Consider the following 22072-nt stretch of genomic DNA (forward strand, 5'->3'; position numbering starts at 1 on the left):
CATAGGGCTAGGTGGTGCAGTGCACCAGGGCCCCGGAGCTAAGGGGGCCCTCAAACCTCAGCTTTGAAAAAAAAAATTTTTTTTTCAATTAAAAAAAAAAAATTGACTCTAAATTCATCAATGTTTCCAGTAAAAGTGTTCAACTGTCAAAATTAGATGACATCACCGATTTTCATACTGTACGCAGCAGCAACGGTTACAGTGTTACTAATAAATAAAATTAAATAATGTCCTATAATATTTATTTTAAAGTGAAACTTTTATTACATCGTCTCAAACTTTTTGGTCTGTGTAGCGCATGTCGCGTGTATCGCGGATTCGCGGCTGCTGAGTAGATATACCTACTCGGCAGCCGACCGTCACGCGACATGCGCTACACAAAGCAGTGTTCGGAACCGTTCGAACAGTTTCACTTTTACCGTGGTTTCATAAAACCACACAACATTTTTATTTATTTAGTATTGACTACCCTCTCAAACACCGAACGGCCCGATCGGGCCGCGCTATGACGAATTACGCCATTCTGTTAAACATCGTGCGGCACAATCGCGCCGCGCTTCCTCATTCGACTTTGGACGAAATCATTGGACGAAACAACGGATAAATTGAAAAAGTATAGAAATGACTTCGAGTCCTTCAAATCCAAGGCCACCGAATCCGCGAGAAAATACGATATCGATCCTACCTTTCCAGAAAAGCGACGAAGAAAAACTAAAAAGCATTTCGATGAATTGGCTTCTGATCACCGATTCGAAAACCAGGAAGAAGTCTTTAGAGTAACTATTTTCATTTTTCAACAATGTACTCGACATAATAATCAATCAGTTAGATGCGCGTTTTATTGGTATGAGTGCAGTTTGTAAATCGTTCGACTTCCTGATGCCAAAAAACTTGCTTAGCTGGAATGAAACGATTTTACTCGAGAAATGAGATCAGTTTCAGAAGAAATATTGCGATATAATTGGACCCAATTTCTCGCTCCAATTTCTTAATCATCTGATTCTCCCTCAATTGATGGAGACGTGGTCTATTCGCCAGCTTTGCAAAGAAATTATAACAAAATATGGCGTGCTCGAAAGTGACCTTACGGAAGTGTCTACAGCGATGCTACTGTTTCATACAATTCCTGTTACTTCCGCGGCAGCAGAAAGATCTTTCAGTAAACTGAAGATTATAAAAAATTATTTAAGAAACAGCATTCGACAAGATCGCCTCCGACATTTATCGTTAACTAGCTTTCCACCCGCAGCTTCGCCCGCGCACGCAAAGAAAAACCCGCATAGTTCCCGTTCCCGTGGGATTCCCGGGATAAAACCTATCCTATTTCCCGGGATAAAAAGTAGCCTATGTCCTTTCTCGGGTATCAAAATATCTCTATACCAAATTTCATGCAAATTGGTTCAGAAGTTAAGGCGTGATTGAGTAACAGACAGACAGACAGAGTTACTTTCGCATTTATAATATTAGTATGGATTGCAATTTGCAATAGAAAATGAGGCGGCATCAAACTTGGATTTGAGTGAAATTATAGACGAATTCGCAAAATTTAAAGCGCGCAAGAGATTGTGAATAGGGCGGAGAATTCTGTTAAAAATCGTTTAAATTTCCATTAATTAATCTCATCTGTATAATAAATATTCTATATTGTCATGTGCGTCGTTGTTTATTTATTCCCTTTTTCTTCTATTAAACACATGGAGATTCTAATCGAGACGACGTATGGGTTTAGCCTACTAGGGATAAGTTCACTTACTGTTTTCTATTCTTATTCTTATCAATAATTTTGAAGGCAAATATAAGTTCAAACTACGCGGAAAGAGGGGAGGAGGAGGGCCCGATTCTTTCCCTATGCACCAGGGCCCTTGTCCCCCTAGCTACGCCACTGATTCAGTTTCTTGTTAAATTACTTTTAACAAATTCAAACTAAAATTAAAAAAAATATGGAACCAGGCAAAATGTAGAAGCAGTTAATACAGTTTTCGTAACAACTAGCTATTCTAGCGAAGTTAGGTACAGTCTGAAAACCACTTATAACAGAGAGAATCAACATCAACAATTATGAAAATATTTATTATTATGCGAATGTTCGATAAGTTCTCAAAGGTTATGTTAGAGTTATACTTAAAATTGAAAATCGGAAAATTTTCGACAAAATTCAAATACGCTGAGCATGGCAGGAGTTATGTTGCTAAAATAATAAAACTACAAATTGGCGCCAAAATTGAAATGATGATTTTTTTTAAATACACATCATTAATTTAATCCTTATAGAGTAACAAATATATTTTCAGTAAGCACGTATTCGAAGTGCCCATGGCATTCTGCGTATCACAAGAACGAACCTCTGGAGGCGAGTACTGCCCCACCGACTGTTCTGACCAGAAAGAAAAGCTGGTGTGCGGTTCTGATGAGAATATTTATAGGAACGAGTGTGAGATGAAGATGCTGAATTGTGGGTAAGTGGAAGATCTCGACTGTTTTGATTATTGATACTAATAAAATTTGTTTTGATAGTGATTGACGTTATGTAGAAACTGAGCAGACAGTCAATCCAGAACTGTACTACAATGTGTACACATATTATTTTAAAATCACATATAACAAATACATTTTGTGGAAATATAGATCTCCTTTGTGTGGTTAATTTGCTTACGTTTTATGTATTGTGTTTCATATATGATCGTATAATAATATGGTAGGGTAACTGGTAGTCTATCAAAAAATCCTGCTAGACAATATCTATAACTTTTTCCAAATTAATCCATTGTATTCATTTAAATAAAATATCACCAAGCATTCAAATGCTTTCTAATTTAAGGCGGGATCGAATTTTTTCTTCTCTTTAAAAAATTATAATTCCAAAATTAACCAAAAACTATCCATCTTACAGCGTCAACAGCAGGAAGATAGTCAAGAAGGTAGACATGGAGAAATGCAAGTCGAAGATAAGCAAATGCATGAAAGTGAAGTGCCCCAGTGAACCGGACCCGGTGTGCGGGACTGATGCTAATGTGTACACCAACCCTTGCTTCTTGAAGGTCGCTACTTGCCTGTAAGTTTCTGTTTTAATTTCCAATAGATTCTGTAAGGTAGAAAATAATAAGATACGTATATTGCTTCGGGTCTTGTTTTGTGTAATTTACAAAAAGAAATGAAAATAGAACTTGGTATAAACTAATGGTGGTTCTTGGAAAAAAGCGTGTGTGCCAAGCACACGTGTTTGAAGTGAAACTTCTTTGGCAAGATTCAATTTCAAGAAGGCCTCACTCCATCACGTGCCGGTATTGCCATGACGCGACCTTGAAATTTTAGTCTCAACGCGCTTCATAAGTCAGGCCCCGGAACCACAGACACAATAGAAAATCTATTGTGTCTGGGACCGATCGGGCCGCTTGGGGCTCAATGGGTTAAAGAAATTTCACTTCAAAAATAGTTTTAAATGCTACCACAGATAAACTATAAACGATTTTAAATTTAAACGATTAATTAATTATTATTTATCTTCTTCATCACAGCAAAGGAGTACAACTCGCTCACTTCGGTAACTGCACGCTTCTCCCGCGACTCGAAACCGACTGCCCTGAAAACTGCGATAATGTGGTCGACCAGCCTGTCTGCGGTTCTGATGGCAATGTATACAAGTGAGTATTGCTTCTGCTGAAGGACATATTGCATTAACGAATTTTACTAATTCATTCCAATTCTATTAAGGGCCGATTTTTCAATGCTTGGATAAAACTTATCCGTCCGATAAAGTATTACACGATAATATTAAAATGTCACTTAAACTGTCAAATACGGGCAATTAGAATACGTTATTAAAATGGTAGTTTTATCCCTACATTATTCCTATAATAATATTTATTTATTTATTTATTTATTTATTCGACGAATAAGTTCTATCCAAGCATTGAAAAATCGGCCCTTAATCTATATTAAATATTAAAAGAATAGATTTAACTGAAGAAGAAGGCTACTTGCATTCTCTGTTGTAAGGTCTGATAGCCATAAACAAAAGTCTAGTCTGCTGGTGTTCGAAATGATAAGTTTAATATTTAAATCCCATCAAAAACATCCTGTAAAAAACCCAAGTCTCGCAGCTCAGTCTTTCTACCGTCAAAAGTTGTGAGATCCATGTAATACCAAGTCGGTTAATCTATTTAGTGTCTACTTGAAGGACCTTCTGTCTTAAGTTATTACATAAGTTATTATCATGCCAATATTAAAAATATTTAACGTTTTAAACAAATAGATCGACTTGGACATCGCTTGATTTGATTATTAGTATGTATCACACTACACAGCACGACGGGCCAGCGACCAACAGGAACGAGAGTTTCAATCGCGTGAGGCGCGAGAGACTAAAGAATCTAATATAATATTGTAATATTCATTTTGTTTTCATGCGATGTCCAAGTCGATCTATTTGTTTAAAACGTTAAATATTTTTAATATTGGCATGATAATAACTTATGTAATAACTTAAGACAGAAGGTCCTTCAAGTAGACACTAAATAGATTAACCGACTTGGTATTACATGGATCTCACAACTTTTGACGGTAGAAAGACTGAGCTGCGAGACTTGGGTTTTTTACAGGATGTTTTTGATGGGATCTCACTTCTTTTTGTAGAGCCTTTCTTTTTGATACCACCACCAACCACCAACTGCATCAATAACTTTGTAATCCCATATAAATATATGGTTGGTGTATTTGGAAAACTGGACCGAAATTACAAAATATTTAAGTTTTCCCATGATTAAGACACTAAACTCTATATGTATTCCAAATATGAAGCTTCTAAGTCTGCTAGAAGTGCCTTGGACTTTTGATGATCGGTGAGTCAGTGAGTGACAAAATTTAGAAACTTTAACAAGTTGTCATTCTTAAACTACTGGTTCAAATTGACTGAAATTTTAAATATTCCGTGTTTATACAATGCCGGATTAGTAACTGAAGATTCAGGTTTCTTGCTTTATCCACAACCGAATTATAGGGGGTCGAAAAAGGCCCGAATTGCTTCGAGAAAAGGATGGTACGGCCGTGCCGCTTTTTTTTTGCTCGACTTGGCGGGGGCACTGCCGTGCCCCCAGATGCATAAATTAAAGCATTAATCAAGTGGATTATCTGATAATTTTTTTTTAACATTGGTCTATAATGTTTTCTCTAGCTATACCAAATATTAATTGTAATACCTAATATTCCTATTATCAAATATATATCAAATAATAACTTTCCAGATCGGAATGTGAGCTCCGGCGGGCCACTTGCGGCCAGCACGTGGTAGCGGTGTCCGTATCCCACTGCCGCACCACCGCGCTCTGTCATGGCGACTGTCCGGATACACCAGCGTTCGTGTGCGGGTCTGATAACCGGTTTTATAAGAACGAGTGTATTATGAAGAAGGAAAATTGCGGGTAAGTCTGTGTGATGTAATAAAGTTTTAAACGAAGGGCCTCCTCAAATGATAAGTTATCAGGGCCTCAATTAGTTGAAAAATTATCATTTCCTTAATTTGCAATTTTAACACGTTCACTGCGGCAACTAAAATGCCAAACTTACCGTTGTTGCGGCATGTCTTCAATACTTCACATCGGCAAGTTCACCACTGTGCGTCATGAGCCATTTTTATCACATCGCACCTACTGACTTTGAAGGTTAATAATTTCATGAAATTTCAAGATATTTCAAAAATTTTTTTTTCGGATAATAGTATATATAGTCTTATATATACCGCATAAATAGCTTTTAGTTTGACTCAATAGTTTAAAAGATATGAGGGAAAATGTAAACCCCTGATTTTGTGAAAAATTATTTGCCATCCCGCACTGCGTTGATACGGCATGTTTACAGTAATAGCGATGGGAAACACTGTAAAATAAAACATCGATATCGATATAAATCAATTTTGTATATTTCAGTCTGTTTGTTAACAGATAACGATAACGATAAGATCGTCGATACAAAAAAAAAACACATATAAAACAAGGTACTTGATAGAGTACTACTCTACTCTCTACTCAGGAAATTGTTCAGTAACTTTTGTTTTAATTTGTTCAGTAACTTTTGTTTTAATGTTTTATATTATTTTCACAACTGTCATCACATTTTTGCATTTATGCTACGAAATAAAAGAAAGTAAAAAAACTAAAGCCTCTAAGGTATCATTGTCATTTAAAAATTTGATAACGACGCGTGCGGTCCTGGTACATCACTATGCGAGATTGACACGCGGCGCGCTCGCAGTACAGTGCGGCATGAGGTGCTTGTCCATGGCAAAATATTTGACATGCCGCACACAAAAGAAACGGTTTCTTTTCTATGCGTGTGTCCAATATTTTGCCATACGATTTTTAAACGAAATTGAGTCCTACTTCAAACTGTGATCACAAAAATATATTTGTCTCTTTTCTAGTCATTGATTAACATATAAAAAACCTCGCCGCACCACGGTGAAAACTGCGATTTTGGGCGCCGCACTGTGGTGTAGTCGCTGATGGCCCGATACTGGACATGCCGCAGTGAACGTGTTAAATGAGATATTATATTCACGTTTACCTCGTGCCTACGTATACAGTTGCAAGAAGAGAGTTGTATTTTACTGTACATTTTTTAAAGAATTTCCTATGTATTTCTGTAGTGATTCCATTTAAAAGCACTGTTCTGGCATTTTACACATGCGTAAAATCAAATAACAACCAATAGGTTATGCTTTCAATCGAAGAGTGAGAAGTAAAATATGAAACGCCTCGAGCTTTCAATCGACGGTAGAAGTAAAATATGAAACGCCACATATGAAACAACATTCGATGTATTGATCAAATAATTGATTTCACTTTATTGCACAGAATTCCCCTCTAACCTCAAAAAATTGGAACAGTAAAATATATTTCCAATATATCCCAAATACCACACAAATAACTTTTTTCAAAATCATATTCCAGAAAACACGTGTTCGTAGTGCCACTAAAGCGTTGCCTAGCGCGGTTCCAATACGCGGGCTGCGCGCGCGTCTGCCCGCCGGAGTACGATCCCGTGTGCGGTACGGACGACAAGACGTACTCTAACTCTTGCTTCTTGGAGATGGAGAATTGTAGATCGAGGTAAGTTGGTAAATGGTGGCTGAATTCTTTCTGTATTTTAACAATTCGATAGCGCTTCTAAACGAAGTCTAATGTAATTCGTAGTAGTAGTTAGAAGAAGTTGAAAGAAGTCTAGTTTAATAAATTAATATTTGCGATTGAGTTCCTGTATATCATTTAAGCAGTGGAGGTCATTTCTAGTGATATAATATCAATGGGAATGAATTTGGAATGGAATTTTCACTTATAATACCACAAGAGCTTCAAAATTATCGGGTATTTTCCGATAGGTTCGTTGCAAACAAATGAAGGAGTCAAGTTTTTAGTCAAGGTTAAAAAATCACGAGCGCGAAGTGCGAGTGATTTTTCCTGAAAAACTTGACGACTTTATTTGTTTGCAGGGAACCTTGAGGGAAATGCCAGATAATTTTGAAGCTCGTGTGGTATTCGGGAGATTATTTTTCCGTCCCAAATGTCGGCCAATAATTTCACAATTGAATTGAACCTGTCAGTTTGACGTCAACGACCAGAGAAAATTTTAAAAAAATTATAATATAATACCATGTAGGTTGTACCACGTGACGTCGAATGGTGCAATTCTATTGGTAGATATTTGGGTCGGAAAAATAATCTCTGTTATTTTTTGATATGGTTAAACCTTGTTGTTTCACTCTCAATTTTTGAACACAGCATATTCATCCCATTTCTTGACTTGTAATGATACTATCCTCCCATGTTTCTATGTTGATTTTTTATTTTTAAATCTACTACGTTAATTTCAGAATTATATTTCTTGCTCTTAACGTGTAGAATCTTTGGCCAAACTCTCTCGATAGTTTATATGACGTCATAAGTGTTAATTATATAGTTATATATAGTTAGTCTTATGTTAATTATATTATTTTATTTATTACAGAAGTCTCGTGCAACTCAAGCATCTAGGCACATGTACTGAACCCATCGCTGAGGAACCGAAGAACTATCTATATCGATAAATTCATCAAATTGTGTATCGCATCAGTCATACATTGCTTCCAATGGGTCAACCATTTTACAATTAGTGCCAATTCTTATATAGTGAAATATACTTTATTCTTTACCTGATGGGAGGTAAATAAATATCGTAATGTTTGAAATAATAAAAATAGTAATTCAAATAGGTTTTTAAGCTATTGCATAGCGCGGGACTTGAGCGCGGGGACCGAATCTAGAAATTGCGTAACGAAAAACCTCACGCTCCCCACTCCGACGGGCACGGAGGTGTGGCTTGAAGGCATGCTATGCGATAGCTTTACCGCGGCAGTCCCCGAGTGCCACATGTCTTTATTTTAGGGATCTTTGAAATCATAAAAGTTGAATGATAAGTTAAATCTTTTTTCACCTTTGAATTGTTACACAATATTGAATGTTTTAGTCTTTTAGATAATGCAAAAAATTATAAATTTGAGCAATATCGCTAAATGATGAAATTAATTCAACACATGGCGATATTATTTACCTCTCATATAGAAATATAATGTCTTCCATTTGTGTCTGTAGATTATTTATTAAGTACAAAAATATTTTCAATTTAAAAATCACCGCCATCTATTGGAGCGTGGGTTGAATTAGATGAATAGAATTTGGCGCGTTTATTGAAATTCTTTTGAGATTTCATTACTTTGCTCTCTGTTTTATGTGGTTTTAGTGTCTTCTTAATCATTGAAAAATTGTTGTTTTCTTTTTCTTATATATTAGAAACAAACATACAAGGCATGTAGCTATCTCAAATAGTTAGCATAATAAATCCGGAAGGTTCTAGACTCGATACTCATTTGAAGGTTACTATAGACTAACTAATCCACAGAGCGAAGTACAGGTAGTCATAGACTCTGCTATATCAGAAATTAAACTTAAACCATAGTAAAAAAAGAGAAGTAGGTCAACTACTGACGTTTAGGAGCGGTACCGGTACACGGTGTTGTGTGCGTGTGTCAAGCTTGCGTTCGTACATGAAAATATACTTCTCTCTTTTTACTTTGCTTAAACTTACAAAAAAAATCTCGCAATTTCCTTGCCATTTCATGAACAAATTACATAACTCTTTACGCTATGGAATTTCAGTGTTTTACGTAGCAATGGAAAATAATTTATGGCATTAGATAAGTGTATTATAAGGCTAAGTTCTGACTGTTTATTTATTGTTCTAATTTATTATATAATTAGTTAGTATTTGTACATAATAAGGGATGTTTCCACTGGTCATTGTAAAGGGTGTTTTACAATGAACAGTGGGAAAATATTGCATTTAAAAATCGCATTTCACTTCAATATAATAATTGAGTATGTAAACCATAAACTGTAAACATAATAATCTCTGTACCGATGTTTTATAAACAAATAAATGGTAAAACTGAATGTAAATGTTTTTTATTCTTTCCTAACCTAACCTTACCTACCTACTCAAAGATTTTCTCCGCAGGCTGATATCAAAATAAAATCCATTTAATTATTTCAAGATACTACATTGTCTACAGGTTTAAATACATCTTATAATATAAAAATGAATCCCAAAATGTGTTGGTAAGCGCATAACTTGAGAACGGCTGAACCGATTTCGTTAATTTTTTTTTATTATATTCCTTGAAGTACGAGGATGGTTCTTACGTAGAGAAAACGTAAATATGTACCACGGGCGAAGCCGGGGCGGACTGCTAGTTGCTAATAGACTTAAAACTTACAAGACATTAATTTAATTTAATTATGAATGCGTCTTTTTTTTAAATTCATTAATATCGGTTCATTCATTTTGGCTACATACATAGGCATTTCATTATCTATACTTACATATACTTATACAAAGTTAAGTGAACTATTCACGTTTACTATTGTAGTTACGTCAGACGATTTAACTATGTCAACTCATGGTAGAGGTACTGGTGTGAAAATCTTGTTGAGCACGTGTATTATATAATCCTGCTTCAATTAAATTTCTGTCACAAAACAAACAAATTAACTGAGATACGCTTATTCATACACAACGTGACTTTATTGACGTTTATTTAATATTTACTTTGATTAATTTTGGTGAATTAAATAAATATTTGAATCACGATTACTTTTAGTGTGGGATTTTTGTATAAACTCTTTCCTTAGCAACATCTATACAACAATCATTTTCACATCATATCTCATATCTCAAGAGCACTCTATATCTTACACTAGCTGCGCTCCGCGGTATCCCCCTCGTGGCTCAGCTATTGTTGGTCTTAGCGTGATGATAAAAAGCCTATAAAGCCTTCCCCGAAAAATAGGCTATCCAGCACCGAAATTATTTTTCAAATCGGACCAGTAGTTCTTGAGATTAGCGCGTTCAAACAATCAAAGAAACAAACTCTTCAGCTTTATAATAATATTAGTTAGTATAGATATTAAAATTATTGTAAAAAAACAATATAAGTAGTCTTTGTATTACATGTCTTCATTATAATATAGTAGTAGAATCGTCATAACATAAGTAGGATTATCAAAATATATTTTTTTTGTGGGATCTTTATAAATAGATTTAAAATTTAACTTCCGATGTTTATATTTTTATTTATTTATCACACAAAATAAAAGATTAATTTCGTCAAACAAAATAGTATTATATATAGCAATCATAATTTTTTGGTATTAAAAAAACTTCAAGCCTGCATTTCATCCAAACCAAATCCGAAACGACGTTATCACAATTTTCACCCATAAGGGTGCTTTTTCCACCAATAATGTACGAGGATGTGTAACGAGAAAGGTTTGTAAAGAACCAATCATATCGTTTCATAAAGTTTGAAGTTAGAAGTGTTAGCGTTTGAAGTGATACTTTGGTTATTTAAAAATACATTCCTCGGTACACATTCCTCGGTACACATTCTTCGGTACACATCCTCGCAAATTATTGGTGTAAAAGCAACCTCAATCAATACACAAGTTGCATTTCATCCAAGCAAAACCTGGTGACCATTTCAATAGGGTATCCACACGGTTGGAAGTACGTGGCCATCTCATCAACTAGATCTTGAAATTTCTTGGTAAATTCCTCCAAGGTATTAAAGTTTAGCGCGTCGTGATTGTTAAGGATCATTGCTATCATATAAAATAAAAATTAATAAATAAATATTTCGGGATAATTTTCACACAAGGCACGATCTGATAAATAAATAAATATTATAGGACATTATTACACAAATCGACCTAGTCCCACAGTAAGCTCAATTAAGGCTTGTGTTGTGGGTACTAGGCGACGATAAATATAATATATATTTAATAAATACATATATAGATAATAACACCCAGACCCAAGAACAAATAATTGAGTTCATCACACAAATATTTGCCCTGACCGGGGATCGAACCCGGGACCGTCGGCTCAGTAGGCAGTTACTTTACCACTGCGCCAACCGCGTCGACAAATCCCTTGCTAAGCTTTCGCTGTGTTTATATGGAAACCAGATGGCTGATTAACATATCTACATATATGAATGAATGAATGAATGAAACGTTTATTGCCACAACAAGTTATATTTTATATAATTTTAAATAATGTCTCATATAGATAATTAACACCCAGACATAGAGCAAACATCTATGTTCATCACACAAATATTTGCCCCGGGTGGGGATCGAACCCACGACCTAATAAATAAATGTTTGAGTTTGAGTTCAATACATACCGACGATAACGATGTATAGAAATAAAAATATCCAAAACATGTAGATAATATTAACTAGCAAAATTTTCACTGTTTTTAATAATGTTTTTTATGATCTTCCATTTAAAAAATATTTCAGAATAATGACATAGAATATTAATTATTGTTGTTCTCTTGTTGATAGAATGCATGACCGTGTCAGATTGACATTAATTGTAAATTATATATATTTTTTATTAAATAGATACTAGAGTTACAATAGGTACAATAGCATTTTACACGCATTTTAGTATAGAACTAAACTCGGTGGTTAAATGTTACAAATATGTAATGACGATTCAAAAGTGCTTGTCGAAGAAGTCTAATTAAATAATTAAATGTTTGAGTTTGAGTTTAAAGTGGAGCTAAACAAGACCCGTTATCCTACAGGAACGGGAACTATGCGGGTTTTTCTTTGAAAACGCGGGTGAAACCTCGGACGGTTTCTATACGTTTGCCTGTTATCAAACCTTACCGTAATATGTAAATCAGTCACTACTTAATATTTTATTTATGAAAAATTTATAAATAACTCATCATCACATACCTAATATGTAGGAATTTGACATAATATTATAGCCTTCAGAACGGGTTTAGAATCGAAGCAAAAGTAATCCTAAATACATAATAATACTAGCGGTCCGCCCCGGCTTCGCCCGTGGTACATATTTACGTTTTCTCTACATAAAAACCATCCTCGTACTTCAAGGAATATAATAAAAAAAGAATTATCGAAATCGGTTCAGCTGTTCTCGAGTTATGCGCTTACCAACACATTTTGCGATTCATTTTTATATATAAGATTAATCATCTATACTAATATTATAAAGCTGAAGAGTTTGTTTGTTTGAACGCGCTAATCTCGGGAACTACTGGACCGATTAGAAAAATTCTTTCGGTGTTAGATAGCCCATTTATCGAGGAAGGTTATAGGCTATAATATATCATCACGCTACGGCCAACAGGAGCAATAATATATTACTTGTAATTTTATAAATCTAAAAAAATTGTTTTCTTGAACGCGCTCATCTCAGGAACCAAGGGTCCGATTAGAAAAGTCATTTCATCGTTAGATGGCCCATTTATGGAGGAAGGCGGCTATAATTATACCATCTTGCTTACACTAGGAGCGGAGCAAAGGGGGTAAAACCGCGGGTTACTTATAAAGTTATAATAGTTAGTGAGACTACTGAATAATTATTATGTTCTATCAATAAATAATAATCAATTGTTTGAGATTGCTATCAATAAACCCACCTGTTTTACACTTGTCATACGTTATTTTATGTATGTACAATTTTTTTATGTATTGTATTTGTACAAGTATTGTACTATTGTACTACAATAAACTGTCATAAAATAAAAATGTGTCAAATTATTCATATCTTAATGAAATGTATTTCGGATATAGATGCAAATAATAGATTTTCTAGGCGTGATCTCATTTACATACCAATCCTATCCTATAAAACCATATACATAACCTAGATACCAATCCTATAAAATTAAATGCAATTTATTAGTTTGAACTAGATATTTATTGGGTCCATGGTTTGAATAATTTTTTAGCATAAATATTTTTTGCAACGCTTTTGTGTTTTTTCCCAAAACCCATAGAGCATTCAAAGCAAATACCATTAAGGTGATGAATTAATTTTTCTAACATTTACGGCCCTTTTTAAACCTTCGTAATTTTTATATTATTAAAGTTGTCGTGATGAAAATTCTTGACAAGAAAGTTCAATAGTAACACAATACGTCTACCGTTTTAGAAACATGATTCCATGATATTTTCTCGATAGAAAAAAAATACAAAGTTGTCATTGTTATTTTTTTTTAATCTCTGGCATCTTCAAAATAACAAACGTAAAGTTACGACTTTTTGGATATTAACTATAAAATATACAACCTATACGTCTACCGATTTAGAATTTTGAAATATGCGATGGTTTTGAAATAAACAAGAAATACTTGAAATTAGCGCGCGACCAGCCAATATAGCGAGAGCCGCCCTGTACCTTCCTACCCCGATCGCTGCACGAGTCATTCCCGCTACGGCCGTCACACGGGGAACTTGTGTCGCTCGCGCAATCGTAACAAAGGGTGACAACACGATAAGACAAAATGAGACAAATGGGGACAATAAAGAAAATAAGAAGAAGAAACATAAAGGTTGGAGGAAAAAGAATGCTTACAATTGGAACAAATTAATGAAGTAAGTTGGTTTTATTTTAAATTTGATGATAATTGTATTATAGACGATGTTTGATATGTACCCCTGTTTTAAGTACATAACGAATGTGTAAGATTTTTTCATTTATAGCATAGATAATCTTTTCAGAAATCCGGAATCCAGAAGGAAAATAAACCCACTGATTGTTCACAATGTGAACCCACTCCTTCGTAAGTACCTTTATTCAGTCAAAAATGTATGTTATCAACGCTCTACTTTTTTTTATCGCATGATTCCATTTTTAGCAAAAAGCAACAAAGTGCAAAGAAATAAAAAATCATGGTGAACTTAGTGGAAGTATGGTGGATGTAATATGGAACAGGAGCTCATTGGAGTAGTATTATATTTAAAAAAAATACGAAAAAGTTTCAAGAATTACATTTCTTAGTAGGTGGTAGATAAGTATGTTGTATAAAGAATTTGATGTTGATATTTATTTCATTTATACTTACTACACCTGTGCGGGAAATTGCTTAGTACTAAAACAGGTTTATATTCATATTTACATAGTAATGTGAGTTTTCATTTCGAAAAATTTTGTGTAAGTATATTAAATTGAGTTCCTGGGTGATCTGGAAACACAATTGGGCCCGGAAGATGGCGCTGCAGTCACTCCTCCTAATCACATGAACCGATTTGGATGAATATTTGTGTGCACATTTCATTGTTGTGGGATGATTGGTTGATTCGTTTTCACATTAGCTAATATTATGTATTTTTGTTGTAAACTTAATTTAATGTTTATAATACACTAGCTTTCCGCCTGCGGCTTCGCCCGCGTTTTCAAAGAAAAACCCGCATAGTTCCCGTTCCCGTGGGATTTCCGGGATAAAACCTAGCCTTTGTTACTCGTGGATAATGTAGCTTTCGAATGGTGAAAGAATTTTTAAAATCGGTCCAGTAGTTTATGAGCCTATTCATTACAATCAAACAAACAAACAAACAAACAAAGTTTTCCTCTTTATAATATTAGTGTAGATTATTATTGGTATAAATAAGCCAGTGTTCGTCTCACATTGCTGTACCTGCCTACCTACCCTACCAGGGCCTAACTTTGTTCTGGCTATTTTATTTTGATTATTTGTAATGAATAATTACAATTATAATAGAGTGCAAAAAATAAATACATGCGTCAATATATTTTGTTTTTTTTAAAACAATTTTTTTATTTAAAAAAATATCATTCCGACCGCACCTATTATAACCTGTATTATTTTGTAATAAAGTAAACATTACGAAATAATAATAATTATTAATAATGTCTAAGAAGTTGTTAAAAAGAAGATTATTTGTTTATAAGCAAGAAAATAAAACCAATAAATCAACAATTAAATAAATGTATAACAATATTATAACTGTATGACGACTCCATACATGTTTGTCCCGAGTCGGCCAGCGGCAGCGCGGCGAGTTTGCAAGAATGACTTCGCGTACACCCGCGTTCGCGATAGCGAGCTACTAGACTCCGCCCGCCAAGCAGTGGATTTTTTTTTGTGTATCGTCTTAAGGTTACATAATATTATTTACTCCACGAGATTTATTGACATACAAATTATCTGAATCGTCTTCATTGTCTTCATTATAATAAATTCAAATACAGGTTCAGAAGCATTCGTGAACTATGCTTGTTGAAGACGTGTTGTTAATTTTTGTGTTAATATAATATTATATATCTCATAAGAATTAAATATAGTAATTGTGGTGACAATGAAAAGTTTGATTTCTTTTTCTGAAGGCAGTAAGGCTACGCAAGTGATATGTGCCCTTTTGAGTGAGTGTGTTTTTATTATATTAAATTAGTTTTTATGTATGTATGTTTTTGGTGTATTTGCATACCTACTTATATTTTTATGTGGACAGAAACTATAGTAATAAATGAAATGAAATGAAATAAATGAAATGAAATAAAATGAAATAAATGAAATGAAATAAATTTATTTGTCCATTATATGATTTACAATTAATGTACGACAGTGTGATAATATATTGATTTAATAAAATTGCAGATGCTTTTAAATCTGTCTTATTTCGACTTTTTTATATTTGTGAAAATTACGCTGATGCAATAAATTACTAACGATTCTTACCTAAATATTTTTATTCATATTTAGTAATCAACCTATTTGTTTTGAATTCATTGTGACTTTGTATATTAATATTTAAACAATAATAATGCACAAACATTAACTGGTTTAAAGTTTAAACGTTAAAGTACCTACTTCGAAAACGCATAAAACATGCATCGATAAAACTCGTTTCGAATATTGTTTCTATCTTTTTTCCCCATTTCTGATGCACGCAACCTTAATATGAAGAGAAGAATATTATACTCTTAGGCCGTGTCCGCACTGCGGATATTTTCCGCGCGTATTTTTATCCGCAATTCTGTAACACATTGAATACAAGGTTCACCCGCAGCTCGTGGTTAAAATAATCTATCATTATAATATAACTTTCATCCCCTATATTAACTATGTGTGGGTAGAACATGTCATTTCCATGCGATATAGTCTTGGATATAGTATGTAATAGTCTTGGATATCTACTATATAAAAATAAGTCGGGTTTTCCTTCCTGACACTATAACTCCAGAACGCACGAACCGATTTCCACGGTTTTGCATTCGTTGGAAAGGTCTCGGGCTCCGTGAGGTTTATAGCAAAGAAAAGGTGTCTCTGGTGGCGAAACGGAGTTCGCCCGGTTTGCTAGTAGTATGTAAAAGCATAGAGGATTATTTTATTTTAGAGATCCAAGAAGGCCAAATAACGGCAAAGCAAGACCACGGAATATAACATACCAACAAATTAAAAATAACTCAACTATTATAGAATTTTTTTCAATATAAAATTAATTTATAGCGCTCTTTCTAATATTTATGCTAATTCATAAATATTATAATAATATTAAGGATTGGTTGCGATGCTTTATTTTGCAATGGCATATTATAAACAGCATTAGGAACAAATACATCATCATCATCATCATCATCATCAGACGTACTCATTATCAATCTACTATAGATAGAGATGTACAAAGAGCGGCTTTATCGCTCGTGAGCGATTTCTTCCAAGCAACTCGAATAAATAAATGTTTGATGGTGTGAATAAATTAAAGATTTAACAAATCAATTTCAATTCTACGTCTAATCCTTTCTTGACTAAAATCATACGAAACACTGAGCCACCACTGCTTATTTATTTATTTACAAATTATTATATATTGTACAAATGGCGGCCTTATGGCTCAAAGCCACCTCTGCCAGGCAACCTTCAGGCAAAGGACAAATTAAAACTTACTATTTATTCAATTTGTTTTTTTTTTTTTTTTTCAGTAAATATACCGGTATTCTCTTATGGAGCGTCCATTGGATGGATGTCACCAATGTCTCTTCTCTTGCAATCCGAAGAATCACCAAGGGCTGTTCCTTTGACTGATATTGAGGTAAAGCTTCTATGTTTCAAATAACGAATATTTTTTTTAACAGATGAAATAGAATTTCTAGTAACTTCTTCTAATACCTAAAGAGATACAAATAAACTATACATAATGTGTACTAAATGAAATACGTTAAAGCTCTTGAAACAATTTTTCTGAAATACTGTGCGTTTCAGCTTTTAAATCTTTAAAGGCCTCAATAAAGATTTCCTATATTTATCGTCTCTACTATGTTTAAATACAAACCACATTATTCAAACTTACTATCTCATTAACTACACCAATCACTACGTCATTTTATAAATATGTTTTATTTCACCTTTTAGCTCTCTTGCATGGCATCAATTGCCTATTTAGTATGTCTGCCCGGTTCCTGGATACTAGCTATAATTGCAGATAATATAGGACGGAAGAATACACTGTTTATTATATCTCTGTCTGCTCTTGTAAGTATTGCTAATTAACGTTTAATTTTAACTATTACAAGGACTTGTTTTATATTTATTTCAATTTCGTGTCCCATTATTATCGTTGCTTTAGTAAGTCTTTTATACGTTTTTTACGAAAAATAACGTAAGTAACATTAAAATTATTTCATTCTGTATCGAAAATTAAAATTTATTGTTATAGCATCCAGCTCAACTCACACAATGTTCCTTCCTCATCTTTATGTATATTTTAAATAAATATTAAACTCATTTCTTAGGCTTCCTGGACACTACTCCTCTGCTCTGTAGAAACATGGGCTCTTATAACCGCAAGAGCATTGGTCGGTGTGACCATGTCTGGTGTGTATGTGGTCTGCCCCATATACATTAAGGAGATCAGCGATGACTCTATTAGAGGCAGTTTGGGTTGCTTGGTGAGTGTGTGTTAACCCAAGAAGTATTCTTCCTTATATTATAGTGAAAGTTTATTTGGTTTTCATTCGGGTTGCAAAAGAGTGATTTTATTGATTGATTTTTGTAGCTAAAGACAGTCAGAGGCTAGAGAGTGAAATAGGCTAAGCCACGGTAACACATTTCTCATTTAAAGGGGATTTTTGGCGGAAAGATAGTTATACTTGTATACGTAGTATATTATTGTTAGTCTGTGGTTATACTATATCTGTTAAAAAGGTTATTAAATGATCACACGATATAAGAAAACAAATTACTATGTGTAACATTATACTTGTTTTAGATTGGAGTTTTCCACACGGTGGGGAACTTATTCCTTTACGTAATCGGAGATATACTCGACTACAACACAATTCTCTGGATTTGTCTGTCAATACCGTTCATACATATGTTGATTTTCATAACAATGCCAGAAACTCCGTCGTACCTTATGAAGAGGGGGAAAGACGAGGTAAATGCTTAATTTTTTATTGGTTAAGTTAAGTTTTGATTGGAATAATTTAATAATAGATCTATACATGGATGGAATACTAAACTGAATAGTTAACAGTATCATTAATATAATAACAATGCCAATAAAGATAATTTAAGAAGAAACTAACGTAACTTGTTAACATCTTAGTGTCATGACTCATGATGTAAGATTTATGAAATTGATACTAATAATTACGATAATAATAAAACACATTTTTGTTTAGCAAGCACTAAATGCATTGGCATGGCTGCGTTGTAAATCTGAAAATGACGTAGACGTAATTAAAGAGTTGGAACACATAAGAAATGAGCAAGAAAATGATGCTGAAGCGAATAAATTCCTGCTTAAAAGTATATGTAAGTATGATATTATAGTTTTTGTAACAGATATAGTTAATTACCAAAAAGTGTTTATTGGTAAACTATATATGAGCCTAGATTTGGAATTTAAAGAGCAATGATGTATACAGCTGAATACACTTACTTCTTACAAAATGAGTTAAATGCTATAAGAATTTCAAAATAATAAATCATAAGTATAGATGAAGACATAGACATTTTCTTCTGTGTTAATGATGCATATGATTCTGAAGCATAAATCAATAAAAAAGAGGAAATTATGCATGTAACTAAATCCCGAAGTTTCCAATAACAAATGAATGTAATAACGTTACGCAAATAATCACATTCCTTGATAACCATTACAGCGTTCTATATGGTTCTATTTCCTTAAAGATCAACTGTGTGAAACAAATTTTATATTCTCCGTTTAAACAAACACAATTTAATATTAATAGCACATTATCTTTTGTACTTTGTATGGCTGTAATAAAAGAATTGTAAACAATCCGTGGCTTTCCTAAAAATCTTAATGTAAATAAATGTATTTCTTTTACAAACATTGGATTTGTGAATGTTATATCAAGTTCAGGTATTTCATGTTCATGGTCGAATAGTAATGTTACAGAAGCATTATATTGTAACTAGTATTGTGCCCAAGGTTCTCTCGTGGTTAACTTACATTAAGTTCTTTACCATAGTAACTTTTGAAGTGAAACTTCTTTCAGTGCGTTGAGCGAATAAAATTTCAAGGTCAAGCCATGGCAATAACGTCACGTAATGGACTAAGGCGACGATTTTGGTATCTTTCAATCTTGCCAAAGAAGTTTCTGATACTTGTACTCGACACACGCTCTTTTTTATTGTCACTTCTAACTCTTCTTTAATTTTCATTAAATAAGCACATAAATTGATCTCCATCTATTAGAATTAAAGAAGATTCATTAAATACTATGTAACAGACGCCAATACCTTTTCTTATCATAACTTGCCATAGCATTTCTTATTAGTTTAATTCTATTTTTTAGACAACAACAAAATCCTCTTCAGAGCATTTTGCATTGCACTCATAGCTGTATTGGCAAGAGAGGCGTGTGGAGCTGTTCCAGTTCTGAACTTTGCTGGAGAAATCTTCACAGTAGCGTCCGAAGGTTCAGGGTTAATCCTGTCACCGAATCAACAAGCAATTCTGTTGGGTGCTGTGCAAGTTTTAGGGTCTGTGGTAGCGAGTAGTGTTGTGGAGAAAACTGGAAGGAAGGTAAGAAAATATGTTTGAATTTTATATTTTAGTTTTACGGCATAATATATTTTTAAAGAATAGAAAAAATATCATGTTACTAAACTGAAGACGCGAGTTTGGATCCCGTCTCGATTTATTAACGATAAGAACGTTTGGGAGATATTTTAACAACCAATGATTTAATATAAATTTTCATAACATGTCGTATTTGAATATTTTTTCAAACATTTTGTAGCATCTGAAATAAGAGATATTTACCTAAAACAAAATGGCATATAGCTGTGATGATTAAGGTAATTCCAATCTTATTTCACCATAAATGTTTTCCATTGATAAAATTTATCTCTGAAAAGTTTGTCTGTCTTATAATTTATAGTATTTCTGTTTATATAGCACTTGATAAGTTTGACATTGCTTTGATACATTTGCCATAATGTTACAGAAATAAACTAATGAAGGTTATTTTTTTCCAGTCCCTCATGTTCTTCACATCCCTGCTCTCTGGAATAAGTATGGGTTCGCTGGCAACATGGTTCCTGTTGAAGGAACTGGGTGTGTACGCGACGTCCTGGGTTCCTTTGCTGACGCTTTGTATGTGCATCTTCTGTGATTCAGCTGGTCTTCAGCCTGTTGCCATGGTGGTGGCTGGTGAAATATTCTCGTTCAAGGTAAAAATTTGATTGTTATTTAGCAAAAAGATTTGTAGTCTGCTTCAATTCTTTATCTATGTTAAATTACATTATTGTCTAATAATATGGTATATGGTATGGTATTATTGTCTAATAATAAATGGTGATAATATGTTCACCTTTATTGAAATGAAAAAAATGATGAGAGATATACAATGCATGTTAATTCGTTTATAAACAAAACTAATTTTATAATCGTAGCATCGTCAACTCTTTATGTAAAGTGCAACATTTTAACGTTCTTCATTTAATAGCTACAGTTCAACAGTTTTATAACCTATCAAAACTATCTTTACAGTACCGGGGAACAGTCATGGCCATAGCCATGTCCATAGCATCATTCTCCGACTTCATACAGCTTCTATTCTTCAAGCCGCTCGCTACACAAATCGGTATCTACGTAGCGTTCTACTTCTTTGCCGTTGTCTGCTTCTTCATTGGCGCTTACGTCATCTTCGTCATCCCAGAGACCAGGGGAAGAACGCTCGAAGATATTTATGGAGACTTGATCAAGAAAAAGGATAGAATAGTTGTCGCAGAGAAATATGTGGCGGCAGAACCATGAAGAGACGATTAATGCTTAGAATAACGTGGCTCTGTGATTCGGACAGATTTAAGATGATTGTGGAAAGATGATCGGAATCGGAGAGAAGAAAGTTTATTTTGTATCTCTATCTCCTTTGTATTGATTATGGTTTATCGTTGAATGAATTTATGAGCAGGTGAAAAAAATGCCTCGGTTTGTATATAATATGTGTAAATTGAATTTGACCTCACATTGAGTTGCAATTTGATAACTCAAAATACTTAATATAATTGTGTATATGAATGAAGAAGAGAGGATATTATTAATTTATATTATGTATTCAGTGTGATTGAAAAAGAACAAAGAATCTTGGAATAAATGAAAACATGATATTATTATTAAGTGTTGTAGCAATCATTGTAAATACTATTTATAGAAATAAAATG

General features: G+C 33.7%; 2 protein-coding genes and 2 long non-coding RNA genes across 4 annotated transcripts in view; 3 read left to right on the top strand and 1 right to left on the bottom strand.

The window, feature by feature from the left end:
• LOC149477213 (serine protease inhibitor dipetalogastin) overlaps nucleotides 1-9479 on the top strand; it is a 60078-nt gene extending 50599 nt beyond the window's left edge. Inside the window, exons 7-12 of the mRNA XM_089710589.1 lie at nucleotides 2292-2456; nucleotides 2891-3052; nucleotides 3516-3641; nucleotides 5241-5417; nucleotides 6945-7103; nucleotides 7999-9479. Of these exons, the coding sequence (XP_089566715.1) occupies nucleotides 2292-2456; nucleotides 2891-3052; nucleotides 3516-3641; nucleotides 5241-5417; nucleotides 6945-7103; nucleotides 7999-8077 (868 nt within the window). The 3' untranslated portion in view covers nucleotides 8078-9479. The remainder of the gene's footprint in view (nucleotides 1-2291; nucleotides 2457-2890; nucleotides 3053-3515; nucleotides 3642-5240; nucleotides 5418-6944; nucleotides 7104-7998) is intronic.
• On the bottom strand, nucleotides 238-1006 carry LOC149477216 (uncharacterized). The gene is made up of 2 exons (XR_016317610.1): nucleotides 364-1006; nucleotides 238-324 (listed from the first exon to the last, which is right to left on the bottom strand). It is a non-coding gene; the product is annotated as an uncharacterized LOC149477216 (long non-coding RNA).
• A 3955-nt stretch (nucleotides 9480-13434) lies between the features above and the next one.
• LOC149477217 (uncharacterized) lies at nucleotides 13435-15160 on the top strand. The gene is made up of 3 exons (XR_016317613.1): nucleotides 13435-14006; nucleotides 14133-14194; nucleotides 14270-15160. It is a non-coding gene; the product is annotated as an uncharacterized LOC149477217 (long non-coding RNA).
• A 488-nt stretch (nucleotides 15161-15648) lies between these two features.
• Nucleotides 15649-22054, top strand: LOC149477218 (facilitated trehalose transporter Tret1-like). Its single transcript, XM_089710602.1, has 9 exons — nucleotides 15649-15795; nucleotides 17356-17465; nucleotides 17786-17905; nucleotides 18166-18321; nucleotides 18642-18809; nucleotides 19057-19189; nucleotides 20200-20429; nucleotides 20885-21079; nucleotides 21399-22054. The coding sequence occupies exons 1-9, from the start codon at nucleotides 15732-15734 to the stop codon at nucleotides 21663-21665; spliced, it is 1443 nt and encodes a 480-aa protein (XP_089566728.1). The 5' UTR covers nucleotides 15649-15731; the 3' UTR covers nucleotides 21666-22054.
• The last annotated feature ends 18 nt before the right edge of the window (nucleotides 22055-22072 follow it).

This window comes from Colias philodice, chromosome 25 (assembly GCF_061535455.1).
Source record: "Colias philodice isolate Cphi_HAF_F1 chromosome 25, ilColPhil1 Martin Lab GWU primary, whole genome shotgun sequence".
NCBI lineage: Eukaryota > Metazoa > Arthropoda > Insecta > Lepidoptera > Pieridae > Colias > Colias philodice.